Source organism: Thermobia domestica, chromosome 15 (assembly GCF_964235325.1).
Source record: "Thermobia domestica chromosome 15, izTheDome1.hap1.1, whole genome shotgun sequence".
NCBI lineage: Eukaryota > Metazoa > Arthropoda > Insecta > Zygentoma > Lepismatidae > Thermobia > Thermobia domestica.
In genome coordinates, this window is record NC_137468.1 from 33,403,828 (window position 1) to 33,423,027 (window position 19,200).

Consider the following 19,200-nt stretch of genomic DNA (forward strand, 5'->3'; position numbering starts at 1 on the left):
AAGTACTTTGAACTAGATATGTGCTGGAATATTTTCCTGTTCTCAAAGCTTTATATTAGTGTTATCATGAATTTTTCTTTTACAGGAGAAGGGACCATGGCCCAGTGAGGAGGGCCGTTAGGAACCAGCCCATGTTGGCCGAGCGGCCTGGAGCTCCTCAACAGGATCCCCTCTGTCCCGGCCAGCAGGACCAAGGGAATGAGGCCGCGACCGGGAACCAACAACAGGGTGAGTCGTGAGTCCAGTATCTGTTTGTAATAGTATTCATGTTGTCTGCACCGTTTACAAGAATATATTTACCGTCCTTTTTTTTCTCCCTCTGTCTCTCGAGACCTAGAGTGCAGCGTAGTACTGTTGAACTTGGCCGAGGGAACCGTGCGATTAAAATCGCCAAAAGATAACATTGAGACTGCAGTCGCGGAGAAGCGGCATATTTTCTGTCTGTAGTACAAGAATAAACAGGTTCCGTTCATTGCTGTGCCGTGCCGTGGAAAATTAGCGCCTGGGGCGAGAGTATACGGCGTCGTCCACATACATATATTCCAAGCATTTTTTCCTATCTTTTTTCCTTTTGTCTCTTCCGAATTTTACGCCCCCTTACTTCGGCGCCCGGGGCCGTCGCCTCGCTCGCCCCCTTCCCCCCCACGGCACGGTCCTGGTTCATTGTGAATAGTTTCCCCAAACACCCGTTTCCATCTCACTTAAAATGCCGCAGAATAGTTGCAGAAGTTACCGAACTTTTACTCATTTGGTCCACATTCAAGCATTTGGCTGCTACATTTCTCATGTCCAATGTATTGGTGACTAAGGAGCCTATCTGCTGTGTTGAAATTTTTAAAATGAAATGAAATATTCCAGTTGAACAACCCACGATTATGCCCTCTAGGCTAAGGGAAATAAAAGACGATGGAAGAATTAATGGAACGAGAAGGTGGGAGTATTCCGAGAAAACCCATGGATACGATATTCACCATAAACTTCCTTGTCTGGGAATCGAACCATGTACCCCACGTACCAGAGGTAAGCGCTTTACCACAGAACTACCTGCCTCTCCCTTGACATTTTGAAAGTTTCTGCTATTCTTTTAGCTGGCATCCGCCTTTCAACTGCTATATACTAGGGATGGGCAAAACTGATTTTTATAAAAACCGGAAACCGGTTTTTATAAAAACCGTAACCCGAAAAACCAACATTTCGGTTTTCTCCAAAACAGGTTCGGTTTTCTCCAAAACAGGTTCGGTTTTTCACCGAAACCGGTTTCGATTATCTCCAAAAACAGGTTCGGTTTTCACCGAAACCGGTTCCGGTTTTCTTACAAACCGGTTCGGTTTTCACCAAAACTGATTTCGATGAAAACTTTCGGAAAACATGAAACTATTTCTCTGGAAACGGATTCGGTTTCTGGAGAACAACGAAACACTATTCTGGTCAGAAATAGAACAAATTTAAAAAAAACGGAACCGGTTGTGAAGAAAACCGAAACCGGATCCGGTGAAAAATCGAACCGGTTTTGGAGAAAACCGATAAACGGTTTCGGTGAAAAACCGAACCGGTTTTTCTAAAAACCGAAAAACCGGTTTTTGTGCTCACTACTACTATATACCTGAAGTACCATATGCACATTGACCATATTCTCAAAGAAGCCACCTTCACAGGGCTGTCTGAAGGTTGTTCATCCCCAGTGCTGAAATATCCTGTCTGAAATCGAAACACACACCTCTTTACCGTCGCTTATGTCGGAGCACTATCCCATAATGTTGCTACCATTGTGTCAGATGCTTCTTTCACAGACTGTTCTTGTACTAAGAAATGTTTCAAAATACTACAACCACTGTTTTTGCGTCAAATACATACATCTTTTCTTCAGAGCTAAGAAGAAAGGAGATCAAAAGCATTAGAGTTTGAAAATTATTATCCTTGGTTCGATCTCCGGCCACACGAGTTTGTGGTAGACAACATCGTGTCTGTGTGTGTGTTTCGGAGTTCTGCCGTTCCATCGTACATTCCAGCTATTCTTTGATAATCATTTACTCCAAACTGATCGTCCGTCACCATTAGCCTAAAGTGCATTACCATGGAACATAAAATTACAAATTTAATTTATTTTAAATAATAACAGCCCTAATGAAATATTTGAGCTAAAATAATTATATCTTTGTCAAAACTTATCAGCACCGCCTCGTATCATGTTGTCTAGAAAAGCTTCAGTACCATAAATAGTCAAACGAATATCAACCATTCGTTCTGTTAAAAAAAAAAAAAAAAAAAAAAAATCTTTCTTTTCTTTTCTTTTTTGATTAGAAGACTGGCGAAATGCCTGTTTTAAGATTTAAATTACAATCATAATTCCTGTATTTTGTAGTATTCACATCCTTTTTTTTTTCTTTTTAATATATACTATTGAAATAAGCTATTGACATAATGTTATCAAAAGTAAACCATGGGAAGGTATGAATAGAACTCAATTGATAGTTAGAATGATTCACCAAACAGATCATACGACATTTTATCTTTTATTTTTATTTGTATGTTCAAATATCCTATCTTGAACTCTTACTATTGTGTTTATAGCAGGAACTGTCTGTTTGTTCTCTCAAAGAAAGATTATGATGGTTAATTTGAAGAATGTACATATGCTTCAAGGGTTTCTCTATTGAATCGGGAATGTAGAAGATCTGTGGATTTTTCTCTTATCCAAAGGTGATATTTATATATAAATCTATAAAAATCAGAATTCAAACAAGGATGCACCACATAACAGCAACATTATAGGCCCTAACTTAATACATTCTGTGACCTTCAGTTCAATATACCAAGTTTCATAGTCCTAACTTGACAGGATTGTGATGAGATGTTAAGTTTTCGCATAAATTTTAAGCTTACGGCTGCTTCCTCTATGCATTTTACTAACCATAGTAACAACATGATAAGAGCCAATTCGAGCTATTGCAAAATTTATTTCAAACGGTTGAGCCGTTTTTCCTTGAAGTGATCCTACACAAGATCAAATTTCATATGTCAAAACTCTACCGGAAACTGAACCTGGGACCAGGGGCGGATCCAGGACCGACTTCTGGGGGTCGGTGGGTTGTCATACTGCTACTTTTAAGGGCTCCAAACTTTGGGATGGGTTTTATTTATATATATAAAATAATAAAGTTTTCTCTTCTGGGGGGGGGCAATTAACCCGATGCCCTCCCCCTGGATCCGCCCCTGCCTGGGACGCCGTTCATCAAAGGAGTACGCGCTCACTACTAGACTAGCGGAGAGGGCTTAATGTGATATTATCATGAGGCAGTTCGGAAGGCACTTAAATTAAGAATTAGGGAAATATTAAGAATGTAATGCACTGACCATGCACCAGTTGTTGACATCTAGCTGGCCATAACGATCTTTATACGTAACGAGGAGTTCTATTTTGGTATGTTCATGATTCTGCGTTGGATAAAATTTCTTCATATACATACTTCTCAGTGAATTAAAATTGTAGAAGTCCAGTAAATTGTGGATTTGTCGCAAGCGTTGTTTGTCGCATTGTGAAATCCGGTCGTAGTTCCAATGGGAAAACAATCTCTCTGACAGGGTTGTTGCTCATGAAAAGCGGATGTCAATCCCAGCTGTTTCCTGCCGCAAATATCTCTCTCTCTCATCTATCCTATTGGTTAACTGGGTCGAATAACTCGATTTGTTTTCCTAGTGGACACAGAAATTCACAGAATACACTACACATACACAGCATTAATCTTCTTTCTTTTTCAGTGGTCGCAATATGTCAATACTACAGAACAGATTATTCTCATATTTTCTCTTGATGCTTTCGTCATCAGTATTTGACCTGAAAACAGTGACGGAACTACGAGTTTGATTTGGGGGTGGATACAAAGGAATAAGAGAAAATTTAGGAAACTAGGATTCAAAATCCACTAAAATCTACTAGAAAAAGGTTAAAACTACCGTAATCCCACTAGATAAAAGTTAAAGTCTAACATAGTCTGATTAAAATCTAAAAAACAACTATAATCACACTAGATAACGGCTAAAACCCATCATAATCCCACCAGATAGATAAAACGTACCATAATTCGCTGGATAAAGGCTAAAATTTACCGTAATTCCGCTAAATAAAGGCTGAAGCCTATCATAATCTTGCTAAATAGGGCTAAAACTAACTTTAATAAAAGAAGATAGAGGCTAAAACCTACCATAATACCATATATAAAAGGCCAAAGCCTATTGGAATACCACCAAATAAAGGCTAAAATCATGATCTCGCTAAAAAAAAAAAAAAAGTCTTTATATGTATTATCTTATCTGATTTACATAATTAAATATATATATATATTACATTTTATATTCATTAAATTAATTATTGTTCTAAGTAAACTTTATTCATTGTAGAAATTTTAGGGGGGCCTGGGAGGGACATACGCGAAAATTTATCTTGGGGGTCCAAAGGTTTTCGAGGGGTCTAAATTCAATATGAGGATAAATTATATTATATTTGTAAAATCACCAGTCAAATTAGACTAAATTTACAGAAAAGTTAGGATTTCCGGAGGTAGTATCCCCCAAACTTTACTCCCAGTGTACGTTCCTGGTGGCTTAATAGTAGATTATATTACCCACTTCTGGTTCGGCAAAGACATGTATGTGGCAAATTTCTGTCAGAAGAGCAGTAAATAGGAACAGTAAAACGCAAATAAAACTTTCTTGTCCATTTAGCAACATTTAGTTTTACTCATTCTAATTTTTGTATTTATAATTCTTTTTCTATGAAATTTATTACAATATTTACATTTCCCGATTATACACATAGTATTAGTATTAAAAATACCCTGCAAATTCATTATCAAATTATATTCTTACAAGAAGACAGTTATAGATATGAGACAATCATTTTGGATATGAGTGCAAGGGCGCCCATTAGGGGGGCAAGGTGGGGCGCTTATCCCCCAAGAGGAAATTGTACTTAGGAATATCGAAAACCCAATAGAATTTTCACATTAGTTACAGCAAGATTTGAAACTGTATTTGAAACGTCGCTTATACTTGCCCCCCCTTGGAAACCACAACATGGGCGCCCTTGCATGAGTGTACGTTTTTTTTTTTTTTTTTTTGCACCTTCTTTAAAGAGAAAACGCATTGTCTGTGTGCAACCCACATGACAGTGTGAGTATACATGCCTACATAACAGCAGAGGGTAAATACCCGACAAAGTTTATAATTAAATCAGTTTTAAAGATACTTCATTCAAAAGTCGTGGTATATCAGTAGTGGTAGTGTTCACATCTGGTGCGTGGGGTCCTTAGTTCGACCCTAGCTCGCGCCAAATGGACTTTTGATGCTGGACAGATGATGGACAGATACCTAGTGTCACTTTTTCCTCGGGGGGTTATCCCGTTTCCTCCCACTTTCTTCAGTCCATCATCATCATCATTCACTTCGTTATCGCTGTCTCCTTCGCCTCGGATTGATTGGTGCATAAGTTCGTAGCATTTTGTGTACAAACTGGCAAGATAATATTTTGCAGTTGAAACAAGATGAAATGTCAAGTGGACAAAGTTAATGATTTATTTCTCCACACTCTGCTCTTCGAGTTTAACTAGGAATGAAAAGCAGCAGGAACAACAAAAACAATTTATTCTGAGCATGAAGCTTATGGCATTGCTGAAAGTACAACAAGGAAGTGGTTTTCTCGTTTCCAAGGCAACCGGATTGACTTATTTGATATTCCATGATCAGGAAAACCATCAGACTTTGATGAAGATTGCTTAACACGCTAGCTGCCAAGGGTGAATTTTGTTGTTCGCCGGTAGAGTGCCAAGCGTACTTACTTACATTATTCTTGTTTTGTTCATATTTTTTAAACATAATATTAATATTGAAACATAATCTAAGGCATGGTAGTGAATCCGCGTGCATAAAAGTTGGGGGTCCGATCGGACCTACGTGTGTATATTTTGTTTATGGGCAAGGGGATAAATTACAGTTGAACTGGCAACTCTGTTAGAAAGTATAAATTTGTTTATTACTACATGTGCAGAAGTGAGAAGTATGGATATATTCATCTTGCTTTTAGTGCTAATAAGTAATATCTTTGTGCAATGAAAAACGAAGAAATATGCGCAGAACTCGATCTCATTAGTAATAGCAGTGTAGTGATCTAGACTTTTCTGAAAATTGAGCAAATGACAGGGACACTGACATCTTGTGAAAATAAATTAGAATAAATAATGAATCTATTGTTAAACTTTTTAACATGTCACTGAAAAAGCAAAACATAGGTCCGTTCGGGTCTAAAAAAGCAACAAATGCTTGTTACTTGGTATTTAGCGCCCCTAGCGGCGTTAATAATCAATATCAAAGACCAAAACCTACATGTGTAATAAAAACACTACAGTTCAATAACAGTAGAGACAGGATTTAACAATACAAGTACTCTAACGTCAATTCGACGAATTAGAAATTGTGGGTCCGATCGGACCTACAAGAACATTTTCTTAGATCACTCCAGTAGGTCCGATCGGACCCACATGGCAGCTAACGTGTTAAGGAAATGCCTACCCATCACCAGAGGCTTCAGAATCTCCATGAGATAAAATGCAAAAAAAATTAATTTATAAATATCTTTAAAAATACTGCACTTAGGAAACTTGCAATTTTGTACAAAAATGCCAACAATCCAGTTGATTGTCTCAATTTTGCACATAATGACTTAGATTAATTGTAATGCTTAGTTCCGTAATGAGGTAATCACTATTGCAGATAAAGAGTCGAAAGACCACTTGCAGATCTCATAAATTACTACGGGTGATCTTCTTTGAAGAATACATGATCGGAAAGGAGGGATTGTGGCAATTTGAGAAGCGAAATTTATGTCTCCATTTTCATAATCATTCACGCCTTAAGCGGCCTCCCTTGCCCCCACTTCCATACTGAGTTTCTGCAACTTTACGACGGTAGCTATCTGAAGTTGCCTTTTCGGTGGAAGATAGTGTGATTCACGTGTCAACAAAATACTTCGTAAAACAAAGATAATGATCTTTGAAACCTCGGTATCGAACATACGTTTCCGAAGGCTTTTCTACATCTTTTGTTGCCTGTGCGCGAAGACCAAATTGGAGCACGCAACTTTCAACCACTGTGTAATATTTAGTCCATTACAGTGTTGCCAAAAACAGTTCATTACTCTTGATCTACGTCATTAAGCGTAGAATTGAAACAGTCATCCAATTTGTATTATTTTTCTGTACTCGTATGGAAAATTTTAAGTTGTTGAGTACCATACTTCGTTAGATATTCATGAAGTAAAATGTACATGTTATCTTAAGGGAACTGAGAAACCAATTTTAAAAGGTGTAAGATCCCTTAAATGAGCTTCTTTATGAGAATCCTTGTGAAATAACGCGGAACATGAAAATTGTTTAAATGAGCTTCTTCATGAGAATCCCCGTCAAATACACGGAAGATAATGATTTTTTTAAATGAGCGTCTTGACGTGAATCTCCGTCAAATAACGCGGGAGATGAAGATTTTTTAAATAAGCTTCTTCATGAGAATCCCCGTCAAATACACGGGAGATAATGATTGTTTAAATGAGCGTCTTGACGTGAATCTCCGTCAAATAACACGGGAGATAAAGATTGCTTAAATGAACTTCTTCTCGAGAATTCCCGTCAAATAACGTGGGAATTGGCACAAGTTATGAATTGTGACCACTCAACTACTGGCAGCCGCTGTTACAGACAAATAACCTGAGCTTCGACTGTTATTACTGCTTGATAATGCACGCCCACACTCGATTAAATTGACCAAAAGAGTTATTGAATAATTCCACTGGAAAAAAAATCCGCCTTGACCACTCTCTAAACCACATTCTGGAAGAAGTATTATCTGATGAGACGTCTCTTGAAATTTGGCGTACCGAACTCAAACCACAGGCGCGGCTCTATAGACATGGCATCAAATTCCTTACCGCAACGTTGACAGACTGTCATCGACAGTGGAGGGAGTACACTGCCTGAGTGGGTTTGTGTCTGGTATTTTTTACAATAAAACTGGCATATTGTTGTGATTTTGTCGCAAAATTTTGCATCAGTTCTTTAGTACAGAGGTTAGGAAATTCATCGTTCACTGTTACAGACTGTATTTAGAGCAGTAAGTTGTAGAAAAAAAAAAAAAAACAGTTGTAGAAGAAACTCTTCTAAAGAGTCTTCCAAGAAAATTTCCTTGTTCTCTTCCCAGGAAACTGAATTGAAGACTTGTTTACATATGCGAGATAATGACGTAATTTTTTGACAACATAATGTTGTCACACCATCTTTCTCGTTCGGAATTCATATGTCCAAAACGGCTTATTTCCTATATTCTAGAATGTAGTGTTCTTGGAATTCAGTTATTTATTTTATGAATGTTTGGAAAAAGAAACGAGAGTGGTGGTAATTTTAGTACCTTAGATTGTGCTCTTATAATATACAGTAATATTTTTATTTTCTGTTTCTGTTTCAGAACGAGAGGCGTCTTCATCCCATCCAGCGTGTCTCAATGATAGAAATGGTCATCAGGAACGGTCCCAGGGTGGTCGGGAAGTGGATGGTAACGGGAACGGGTCGGAATCGTCGACGTCGGCGTCCACGGGAAACAATGAGAATGAGCGGGTGGGGAGGGTGAGTAAAAATGAAAGCGGGTCGGCGACGAAGGAAGGGCGTAAAGGAAGTACACGCAAGGATCATCATCACCATCATCACCACCACCATTATCGAGACGAAGGTGATGGATCAACGGAACGAAACGGAAACGACCGGAAAGGAACGATTGAAAGACGAAGCAGTCGAAAGCATGGTGATAGTTCACTCACGGGTAATAAAACTGGATCTCTTAGGAATCGGAGTAAATCCGCGGGCCGATCACGAATCACGGTGGATCGTTCAACTGTTACCGCTGGGCGGCTGGAGCGTGTTCTTGTGCAGTGGGATATAAAGGAACAGGTGTCTACAAGCGATTGGATTGCAGTCTACAGAGAAGGTAAGTAAATATGCCATCATAGTTTTATTTAACTGTATATAAATTATTTTTGTGATGACGTACTGTTTTTATGCCAGAAATGAAGTCCACCAGTAGAAATATATTAATCATTGTTACAAGCTTAGTTAACAATTCTTTAATAGTATTTCCTCGTATATTACCTACCACACGTGTTTGTGGTAGATTTGATATTTGGTAACGTGGATGATAATCATCTTTAGAAAAAAATATGAAAGCAGTAAATACTGCTTTTGAATACAGAGTGTCAGCTGTGATTGCCATTTGTATCAAGTAACTATGTCCAGTGTAGTAAAGTTCTTAAATTACTATCAACAATTTCTCCAGTATCAAACTAAAATCTCTAGTTGGTACCAACATATTCGCCGGTATCATAGAGAGTTCTCCAGTTACTATCAAAACATTCTCTAGATCGCGCAAATTCCCCTGTTATTATCAACAATTATTCCAGTATTGTAATTCTCCAGTTAGTACCATCAATAAGCTCTCCAGTACTACGGGAAGTTCTTCAGTTTGTGTCAACAACTAGTTCTCCAATCTCGTGCAAAAGTTCTCGAGTTACTATCAACAATAAGTTACTCAGTAATTTGCTAAGTTTTCCAGTTACTATCAATAACAAGTTCTTCAGCATTATGTAGAATTACCCAGTTACTATAAATATACCACATCACGGCCTTCCCTTGCTGGGACAAGAACACATCGAGTCGGCTGTGACCACATTGACTTGACACCTAGTCTTCCGTTCCAAGCGCTGCTATCGGCTGAAGGAATTCCACTCCCTTTCGCTAAGGCTTTCTCGCTTGGCAACAGTTGAGCCCTTATTGGCTCAACGTGTGGGTGTGTCGAGGGTGTGAGTTTAGTTCGCATTTTTGCCACGGCTCAAGACATTTTGGCAGCACTATAGCAACAAGATCTCCAGTTACTATCAGCGTGACTACCGCTCCAGTTAAGAAACAGTTATACACATCTTTACAAAGCACTTAAAAATGCTGCTTTTACTAAACCAATCAAAATCATTTGGGGTGGATAGGGGTCAATATATATAAATCAATAGTATAGTAAAATATTAAAGAAAAGCGTGTAGCTCTTTTGGATGAAAAAAAAAAAACGTACAACCGCACCAAGAAAAAAATAAACTACGCTGCTACACGAAGTAATAAGAATGATACGATTACATATAAAGCGCATATAAGAGTTCTTTCCTTCCTCTGAACAAAACCTGCTTTAAAAATTTGACTTATTGACTTAAAGGAAACACGTGACTTCACTTGTTACTGTCTATCGTTGTTACATGTCATGTCACCAGTAATAGAAGGTTTGACAATGAAGTTCCAGGATAAATGCTGGCACCTGGAAAGTTAAAGTCACTGGAGGATTATTCTAAGTATTTTTCCTTTTACTTTATGCACTTTTCTTGTTTAACGAAGTCTCTAAAACTGGTTATGAAGAAGTCCATCTCTGGAATATGCTTCGCCGGCACCGATGTCTGGGTATCCTGAACGGTCGTGAAATGTTTTTCCTGCAGTGTCAGTTTGATTTTAGGGATTAGGAAGAAGTCTGCAGGATCCAAGTCTGATGAATAACTAAGAGATCCAACACTTTGTCAAGAACTATATCAATTACTGCTGAGTGAGGACCAACATTATCATCCATAAGGAACCAGCTGCTGCGTTCTTACAGATGACTACAGCAGGAAGCAAACACGGTTCACATAATCCTGTGAACAAGTAATTGACAGAATCCACTTTTGGTGCCATTAGAAACACCTTCATGTCCATTGCAAAATCGGATGCATCATTAAAACAAACAACGATATAAGGTATTTTCGTTCTGATCATCTCGTAAACCTCTGTTGCTGACTTTCCTAACTTAACCAAAACTTATTGTTCGCCCTTTGTTCTATGTAAAAATTAATGAAAATACGAATCGTGTCGTCGGTGCAAGCCCATAGCCAAATCACTAAGACAAGAGAACTTTTTTTTTTTTTTTTTTTTTTATGAGGGGCACACGTGAATTAATCTTACATTTATGCGTACATGTCAACAAATAATGGAAAGTTTCGGGGTTACTGAAGCTGGTCACAAGGAAAGGCTCCCTAACTACGACCTTCTTCGAGGACCAATGTTGCGCCAGATTTACATATGTCCCGTAAAAGAGTTTATTATAGTATTAATCTCACATAATAAACATTTTTTTTCCTCATTAGCAGTTACAGAATACCACCATCAGTCCTGGAACCTTATTATCAAACCTTTTATCATTGACTCTTTACAATCCAAATAAATCATAAGCACGAAGCCGAAGTCGCGTCTGTTTGAGCGCCCTATTAGTTTGCTGAACAAAATCCTTGTTTGAAGGAATCGCATTTAAAATAAACTCACACAGGCAGAGTCTCAGTGTGAAAGAGAAAGAAAAAACGAACATTGGATTTTTAGGAACTAGGCGAGGAAGGATTTTTTTTTTTTTTTTTTTTTTTAATGAAACGAGGAAACTTGTGTTCAAGTTAACGTTGAGAAAGAAAGAGAGAGAGAGAGAGAGAGAGAAAGAGAGAGAGATGATGCTTTGTGTGGGAGGAAAAAAGTTGTTAAAATCCTCTTGGCGTCAGCCACAAACCCCTTTTCATCTGGATTGCTTTTTACAAGCTCGCTAATGGATTTTGTTGACCAGCTACGTTGCTTTCTTTCTTTCTTTTCTATCGTTCTAGGAAAAGCTTAAAACTATTATTGTCGTGAGAAGTTCGCTCTTTTGTCCTTAACGTAGCGCTTTTATCCTGTTAGGTATGTGTTGTGATATACCGAAAAGGAGATGCTATTGAAATGTGTATGTATAGTTCAGGCCCACCCATCCCATACTATCGCCTAGGCTGAATCGACTGGAGACTGAGATGGCAGATTCGGTTCCTTTTTTTTTTCTTATTATATATTACAGAATATATTACTTTATTATAGGTATACAAGAAATTTTCTGCTTTGCAGTACAGATAATAAAGTTTGTCAAATACGCTTTTCATGTTCGAGAGGTCGTGCCGCAAAATGGTATTGAACAATGTGACTTAGTGATTGACCGCATTGCCACGTTACATGAATTTTGTAGCTGTCGTAAAATATATATACCCTACCATATCTCACCATGTAAACATAGTACTGAAAGGGACATACAACATTTTTTTTTTCATCTTGCAAGGAGTTGAACCATGTATATCTTTCTGGGACATCTTGCTTGCTACCTGCTATCGCCCTCCCGCTGAAATAAAGAAAAAAAACAGTTTCGCTGCTTCCGAAACAACCGATTCTTTTGCACAGGGAGGGGAAGTGCGCCAAAATACACGTTTTTAATGAGAAGGTTCACTATTTATCCATTAGAGTGCAGTACTGCATGGATGGAGATATCTTTCTTGCTTTCAGGAAGTTGTAACATGTAAACAGCAAATAAAAAGCTTGGGTTGCAATTTTTTTTTTAATGACAACTACAAGATTCATGTAAAACAGAAACGTGGTCTATAGTTCGTTTCTTCAATCGGGATGCAGGTTTTATATAAAGAATACCGCCGCCTATGTGTGGTGGTTTGTGCCATAAATAAGTCATCGTCATAGATATCTTGCTGAAAACACCCTCTATAACTAAATGGCCAATCAGAACCCTCATTTCAAACAATTGACAGCGGCTTGTCAACTCCACGTGGACTCTTAGTTGCCAAAGTTCCAAATGCTATCCTTTAAGTTAGTGTTTGATTCCCTGTTCCCAAGAAACTACCTTCCTTGTTCTTACATTGCCTGACATCTGTTTCATATTAACCATAATGTTGGGAAGAAAGAACAGATATAGTGAGTGTTAAGACATTGCAACCTCGCAAATGGGGTCAAAAGAGGGTTGGAGGGAGAACGGGATGCTGTTGTAAAAATCAGCTTGACAACTTGAAAGAAAAATGCCGAATTGCACTCCAATTGAGTGAACACACTATAGCTGCGACTGAGTGGTAGATCCAAGATCGAGATAATTTGGTCATTGCAACTTACAACGAAGTCAAAGAACTCGATCAAAATATAACACAGCGTTTCCCAACCTTTTTCAACTTGCGGCACACTACGGGTGTTACGTGGATTCTCGCGGCACACTTATAGATATTATTATTTGTAAAAATAAAGCACAGTTGTATTTTTTCTGTGATTATTGATCTCCTCCCAGAGAAGAAAGCTCTTTCACTGTTTTTTTTTTCCCTTGGTAAATCATTATGCTTATTTTTCATTCTAATTTAAAAACAGAAAACAATTGCAATGAAATATTGGACTCAGGTTTCTAAAAATACGCTTTCTGTTTAAAAACTGTATCCAACCTTTTACTAAGAAGGAATATCACTAAATAACGAACAAACAAACAAATCTTTTACTTTTAAAACACAAATATAGGTAATTTGTCGAATGGATTGAATGATATTTTAAATTTTGAAGTTACGTCTGCAACAATAAAGAAGCAATAGTCTGCAACAATAAAGAAGCAATAATGATCATAACAATTATAACAAATACTTTTTTGAACATTAGAAATGTACAGAACACTAACCCGGTATGCAACAATAAAGAAGCAATAATGATCATAACAATTATAACAAATACTTTTTTGAACATTAGAAATGTACAGAACACTAACCCGGTATGCAACTTAAGATTGTAGATTCATAGTAGAGGTGCATAGTAATGTGAAATACAAATATACATTTTTCCCTACGTTTTGCAATTTGATTGCTGTAAAATTAATAATTTTGTTTCGATTCCTCGCGGCACACCAGCAGCCCATTCACGGCACACCAGTGTGCCGCGGCACACCGGTTGGGAAACGTTGATATAACATTTGCTGCGTATAACAAAACAACGGACAAACAGATACTTTAAATTCGGATAGTAGAAAAATATCGGAAATTACATTACGTAGAAAAAAAGGAGGGAGTCGGTTCCGGAAGTATAGCCTAGATTCGGCTCCGGCAATCTGATATACGTATTTCTTCTCCTGGTTGGCTAACACACGGACAGTACTCTGTTAGTTATAAATAAGCATTCATTAGATCCATAGCAGTAACTAATGTTGTCCACGTGAGACGAGACGGGAAATGCCTTTTTAAAATTGTAGATGAGACGAGACATTTCTATACTAGACGAGACGTGGTAAATACTTCTTAACCCAAGTCTTAGACCTTAAATATTGTTCTAGTATAGATATACCATTTGACTTGACACTTAGTCTTCCGTTCCAAGCGCTGCTATCGGCTGAAGGAATTCCACTCCCTTTCGTCATCAGCTCTCTCGCTTAGCAACAACCGAACCCTTATTGGCTCAACGCATGGGTGTGAGCTTTATTTCGCATTTTTACCACGGATCAAGACATTTTGGCAGCACTATATAACATGATGCATAGTATATTACTACTACTACTACTACTACTACTACTACTACTACTACTACTACTACTACTAATAATAATAATAATAATAATAATAATAATAATAATAATAATAATAATAAACATGATTAAGGTCAGAGTAAGCGTCTTCCAAGTAATAATTCATTTGAGTTCATTGGCTCCAATCATTGGCGGTTGATGTTGACTGGAATTTTAATGTTGCATTTACAGTAGAAATTGCATAGAGGTGAGTGTGTAACGCTGTAATACGACTCCACACAACCCAAAAGGTAGTATTGAAAAAGATGGCGTTGTTTCTTGTATTCAAAATAATAATTTTGTATTATAGTAGAACCATTAATTTCAAAATACAAAACAAGTATTCTATTCGTTTTAGTGGTTGGAATCAAGGGCGCCCATCAGGGAGGGCAAGGTGGGGCGCTTGCCCCCGTAGAGGAAATTGTACTTCAGAATATCGAAAATCCAATAGAATTTTTACCTTAGTTACAGCAAAATTTGAAACTACTTTTGAAACGTCGCTTATACTTGCCCCCCTTGGAAACTAGAACATGGGCGCCCTTGGTTGGAATATCCACACTAAAATTAACGAAAATTCAAAACGAATTTATCTTATTATTGAAGGGAGGGCAAGATATTTCAGCAGTAGAGTGCTTATCTCTGGTGCATAGGGCCCCTGGTTCGATCCCCGGCCAAGTGAGTTTGTGGTGGACAACATCGTGTCTGTAAGTTTTCTCGGGGTACTCTCGTTTCCTCCCAGATTTTCATTTCACCAATTCTTCTATCATCACTCACTTGCTTTATCATCGTCTCCCTTAGCCTAACGAGCATAATCGTAGGACGTTAAACTGCAGATTTTCGTTTAATCTCTTGATTGAACTAATGAATTTAGTAGAAAAATAAACTAATTATTCTCTGCAACTGTATTTTTTTTTTTTTTTTTAATGTAAGTTTAGCAGGTTCAAAATATAAATGCATTAAAAATTTGTACGAAAGTGTTCATGTTGAACGAAGGGTATGCATAAAATAAGTTTATTATTTTTATTTTATATTGTTTTAAAATTTTGACAGCAGGATCAGGGGCTGCAAAACATTAAATCCGGCCCTGATCCTGCACATATCACTATGCTTAACTTCTCACTATATGAAGTCATGTCCTTTTGCCTTTGTAATGTGTTTCTCTGCGTCGTAGAGGAAGGAATGCACATTAAAGGTTAAATAGGTCATTTTTAAATATTCACCACGATTAAGGCTGTATCTGAGTTGATTTTTTTCTCTGTTCATTGTCAACAGATGGCGGGCAGATAGAAGAAAGAGGAACTCGTTCACAGACGAGACTCGCTAAGAGCTGTCTCTCTCTCTCTCTGCCCCTGAGTTTGTTCTCTTGCTCTTATGGGAGTGTTGCTGCGTGTTATCGATTCGAACAAACAATAGTTTAATGCTCCGTCCTTCTCTTCGCTGCATTGAGATCGTCTTTAAAGTACTTTTGCAATTCGCACACAGAACCCCATTCCCTCTCTTTCCGTCGTTCTCTGAATAAACCAACACGAAGAAGATAATAAATTGAAAGGGATTTTTGTGCGGTGAATACGAAGATTTTTCTTCGTTTGCGATGGAGACTGCAGGTGATTTGTGATGGGGAACTACTAAGTGATTCCCCATTGTGTACATTTCTATGGAACAGAAAGATAAAGAAAGAAAGAAAGAAAAAATGAAATATCCTCTGTATTGTTTTAAACAACTATAAGTGCTAGGTACCATTCGATTTGAGGAAATCTCAAATTGAATTTTCTGTGGACTATATGTTTTTTTCGTTTCTTTCCTTTTTTCTTTTTCTTTTTTGTAAAAAGTGATTAGCCTAATCATGTATAGACAAGCAAGTTCAGTTTTATATAATATTATTTGGACAGACAGAGGGGTCGAAGCAGGGGAATGAAATGAAACAAGTGTTGGGACTGTATGCATTGTCCTAGATCAAAAAAAAAAAAAAAAAAAAAGAAAAGAAAAAGAAAGAAAGAAAAAGAAAAGAAAGAAAGAAAGAAAAGAAAAAGGAAAAAAGAAAGAAACGTCCGATGTAGCTTAGTGGTTAGATCGTTGGACTAATGTCCGCGTGGTCCCCGATTCGATTCCCAGCCGGTGCTTCCTAATTTTCAGCGGCCACCCAGCGTCGGTGAGGCAAACCAGGGAGTCACGAGAAAACAAAACTTGACGGCCTAGAAAGCTACTGATGCGTCTGTTAGAGGCAGGGTGTTACAGCTAGCTCACCACGTGTTAGCCGCTAGGCTGGGCATAGTTCAGTCGATCGCTAGCAGATGGCGCTGAAGTAGGCTTAGGCCCACAAATGGGTCCTTACACCAAGTAGTTTAGTGTTGTCCCTCGTTATCCCGTTTAGGCTAAGGGAGACGGATGATTAAGGTAAGTGAATAATGATGATGATGATGATGATGGAAAAATTGGTGGAATGAGAATCTGGGAGGAAACGGAACCTCGAGAATACCCACGGACATGATGTTACCAACAACAAACTTACTTAGCCAGGGATTGTCATACACCAAAGTAAGCGCTTCACCACTGAGCCACCATCCCTCCGTGTCATGGGTCCGAGAATAGCTTAATTGCAAAACCACCGCCTATAGAGTCGATGTTGTTGTTTACTGTTCAAATTCTTTGTTATCAATGCCAGGTCAAGTATCCCCCGTTCCTTGTTCTTTAACTAAAAATAAACTAATTGCGGAGCAACGCAAACCAATTTAAAGGGTGGTCAGAAAGTAAGGTTACAAAGCCTGCAATGAAATATGTATATATTATTTCATACAACCAATACAGCCAACAGATAGTACATACATTAGGCTATTTTTCGACGTAGTCTCCACTTGTTGCATTGTGGGATGAGTTTCAAGATTCCTTCCTGATAAAAATCCTGTCCTTACGTGTTCAGCCACATTGTCACGAAGTGTCTCACCTTCTCGTCTGAAGCTAAGCGGCAGCCTCTTAGGTGCTCTTCAAATGTAGGAACAGCTGAAAGTGAGCCTTTCGTTGTTCTTTATCAGCTACTTTACGCAAGCTGTGTTCAAATCTGTTTGACGTCGTGCTGGGTTGGCCACTGCGCTGGCGCTCCTCGTCGCGTCGCTGACGTTTTCACTACCAGCTGCAAACTTTCGATAACATTCTATGAAATGCTGACGAGTCATTACATTCTCTCCGTAAACATCTACCAACCGTGGTTACATGTTTCGCGCACAGAAATTGAACAACTGAGCGGACTTCTTCGCGAGGCATATTTTCGAAATATACTCAGCCCTAGCCAGAAGGCATTACATTTGGCAACATCGCACGGAAACAAATTAATGCTGAATTTCATTCTAACCCGTTCCTACTACTACTACCACTACTAATACTACTACTTTTGCTATGGATATATAGTACAAGGGCAAATTTAATTTAATGAAAGAAATTTAATGAAAATTTTAAAAAATAATCCTTAAATCACTTTTTGAATATTATTTTTAATCTTATTTTAGCGAAAGAAGTGTTATAAAAAATTAAAAAAAAAAACTTTCATAAGGCAGGGTTTGAACCCACTATATATGTTGATTTTCCTTACTACCATGTTGCGCTAGCTCACTTGGCTACGAGGGCCAACAGTATTTGGCGTTTACTTTATGCTATATGTAGGTCATGACTCGTGATGTCACCAACAGGATCACGATATAGACGTCATTCATTTTTCCTACATTGTTTCCAAGCGTAACCCCGTTCACAATGCCTTATGGCTAGAGTTCAGTGTATTTCGAAAATATGCCTTCGCGAGACCAGTTTTCCAATCAAGTCGCCATTTGTGTTTACCTACAACTAGCGCCATAGATGTCGGGTCGCGTAAACTTTGCACAGTTGCCAACTCCATGCATTAAAATTACCGCACACTCGTCATTCCTCTATAACAGACGAAACTCTAGAAATATCGGCCTTGTAACATTAGTTTCTGATTCTCCCTCGTATATTATAGATATAATATGTGTCTGATGAAGCCAAGTGGTTTTATAATAATAAATTGATTTGCTTTGCCCAGAAATGTGTTTATTTTTTTAGTTATAGTATATAATAAACAAGGCTGGCGTAATGGAGAATATTACAGTTGGTCTAAGATCCTTTTCTGTGGGTAGTCCTCAGAATTAAAACAACAAACTGTGAGTCATACTGTTAGTGCATTGCAAATTACTGCTGTAAACTTTATGAACCCCCTATACATCTCCGCTTTAATTAACTGGATAGAAGAGAATAAAGGGTAGACTAATCTGTTAATTAACATGTGAAAAGAGAAATACCATTTCTAATTGAAGGTGTGGAACAAAAGCCTATAATATTAAAAAAAAAAAAAAAAAAAAAAAAAAGAGAGAGAGAAAATCTTCACATTTGTTTCCCATTATGAGATCCCGTAACGATTGCGAATTCCGCCTGTTCATCTGTCTAACACGGTACAAAATGAGATCTTTGAGGACATTAACACATTCCGTGTTTCACACTGAACAGATTTCCGTTTGTGCTCCCGCGTCAAATTCTATCTGTGCATAAGTCTCCGGCTAATTAAATGCACTTTGTAGAACTGGATGTTTTTGGGGGTGACACACGCTACAACGGGACAGATCTAATGCATTGTATTTTCTTTTACTTTCTGTAATGGGAATGTTTGTCGTATTTTTTCCTCCCTTCCAGAAGATGATTCTTTGGTCGCTACTCTCTAAAGGA

The 19,200-nt window shown here is 38.0% G+C and overlaps 1 protein-coding gene across 1 annotated transcript in view; it reads left to right on the top strand.

Annotated features, from left to right (window-relative positions):
• Hecw (Hecw ubiquitin protein ligase) overlaps positions 1-19,200 on the top strand; it is a 379,179-nt gene that overhangs the window by 113,461 nt on the left and 246,518 nt on the right. Inside the window, exons 2-3 of the mRNA XM_081739550.1 lie at positions 86-228; positions 8,509-9,024. Coding sequence (XP_081595676.1) covers positions 132-228; positions 8,509-9,024 — 613 coding nt within the window. The 5' untranslated portion in view covers positions 86-131. The remainder of the gene's footprint in view (positions 1-85; positions 229-8,508; positions 9,025-19,200) is intronic.